This window comes from Galeopterus variegatus, unplaced genomic scaffold (genome assembly GCF_000696425.1).
Source record: "Galeopterus variegatus unplaced genomic scaffold, G_variegatus-3.0.2 Scaffold4516, whole genome shotgun sequence".
NCBI lineage: Eukaryota > Metazoa > Chordata > Mammalia > Dermoptera > Cynocephalidae > Galeopterus > Galeopterus variegatus.
The window spans coordinates 176,883-178,518 of NW_007730627.1; the positions used below are offsets into that span (position 1 = coordinate 176,883).

The following is a 1,636-nucleotide window of genomic DNA, read 5'->3' on the forward strand; positions in this document are numbered from 1 at the left end:
TTTATCCCATACATCACCCTTGCCTCTGTCAGGACACAGGAAAGAAAGCGGTCACCTCAGGGGGCAGTCTCCTCTATCATTAGTACACTTAACCTTCAGAGTCGCCCCACAGGCCACCCCTAGGACAAACAATAACTGCCCTTGAGGATCAGAGGAGATGAGAGAGCAATATCAGGAAAGAAATAATGCACAGGACAACTTTCCCCCATGTCACTTGCTCCTGGTGTCCCTCCTCATGGTGAGAGTTCTAGGGCCCAGGCTCCTTGCCTAAATCTTCAGGGCTCCTTTTCTATGACTTCACTTTTGCTACCTTCACTGGCAAATTAGGCAGAACATCTCAACCAGACAGCACAGTGCTCAAGACAAGAATCCTCCCTCACGCATCCCTTCAACCTGACAGCCTAGCACGGGGTTTGGCTTGAAGCAGATGCCGAACAAACTGTGGTCGAGCAAAGTGAACGAATACAATTATTAGGCAAAATGCATTTTTGGAATAACCGATTGATTTCAGCTATCCCTGGCTTAACTGTGATTCATGTTACAAAGCAAACAATAAGGGAAAGCTTGCTCTTACACAAGGCCAGTCATCTTTTTGGCCCTGCTAGCCTTTTCTTAAGAAAGGATGAGAGGTGGTATGTGCCAAAGGATATTCCATTTTAAGGAACAAGAACAATCAGTGGAAAGTGGCTTAATTAAAAAAAAAATTAATTCAAAGAAATCAAACAATGAAGGGTTGTTATTTATGTTTGTAAAATATCATAAAAGTAAAAAAGAAAAAAAAAAGCAGGAGTCAAATTACTCATAAAAGAAAATCACCTCTGCTCCGGGTAATCTGAAAAGTTCCTAAAATAGACAATAACTGAAGTAACTCTCTTACCTTGTAATTATTCATGATCTCAGTTAACCATGGCTTAACTGACTGTACGGTATCATCTCGCAAGTACTTTTCAACGTCAGTCCCATCACTAAAAGTCCGGTTTCCCACATGGATGACTCGTCTCACTTCTGGGAGTGACAAAAATTTCACGTAGTAAACTTGGTCCTCAGGGTCCTGGGAGAAGGTACATCAGAAAGATGTCAGGGACGATGACCGGGTATCAGGAAAAAGCTATGAATTTGTCATAACATTTAAAACAATGAACAAGATGTGTCAGGACTATTAACTTGTCCCCGCTCTTGAAATTTTAACCTGAAGGTTTTCAGGTAATTCAAACAGTATCCTTTTATTAATGATAAATCTGGATGATCTGATGCTCTCGGAGCAAATATCAATTTGCAAATGCTGGATTTTCCTTTTCAGAAATGAATTTTTTGCAATTTGTGCCTCCAGTTAGCAACCCTACCTCAGGCAAAGATGGGGAAAACAAAAAGAGGTGAGATTATCAAAATCAATTTACTCCTTGTCTGTGGTTCTATGGAAAGAAAATCAAATGGATCACGAGCCAGGGGATGATGTGGTGGATTAAAGCTAAGGATTTCTTTTCCATGCTCTGCTGCTTATTAAAACCACACAAAAAATATCAGCTGACTACAACTTAAGGGGAAAAACACATAAAATGTAAAAACAGATGATACTTTATGAAGGACACGAGACAAAAGAAAAGTTGCCTGTGAGCCTTATCGAGAAAAAAAAAAA

At 40.2% G+C, this 1,636-nt stretch overlaps 1 protein-coding gene across 1 annotated transcript in view; it reads right to left on the reverse strand.

Annotated features, from left to right (window-relative positions):
* CPVL (carboxypeptidase, vitellogenic-like) overlaps positions 1 to 1,636 on the reverse strand; it is a gene marked incomplete at its 5' end in the record, with an annotated part of 61,988 nt that overhangs the window by 58,656 nt on the left and 1,696 nt on the right. The window contains one exon of the mRNA XM_008587729.1: positions 878 to 1,051. Coding sequence (XP_008585951.1) covers positions 878 to 1,051 — 174 coding nt within the window. The remainder of the gene's footprint in view (positions 1 to 877; positions 1,052 to 1,636) is intronic.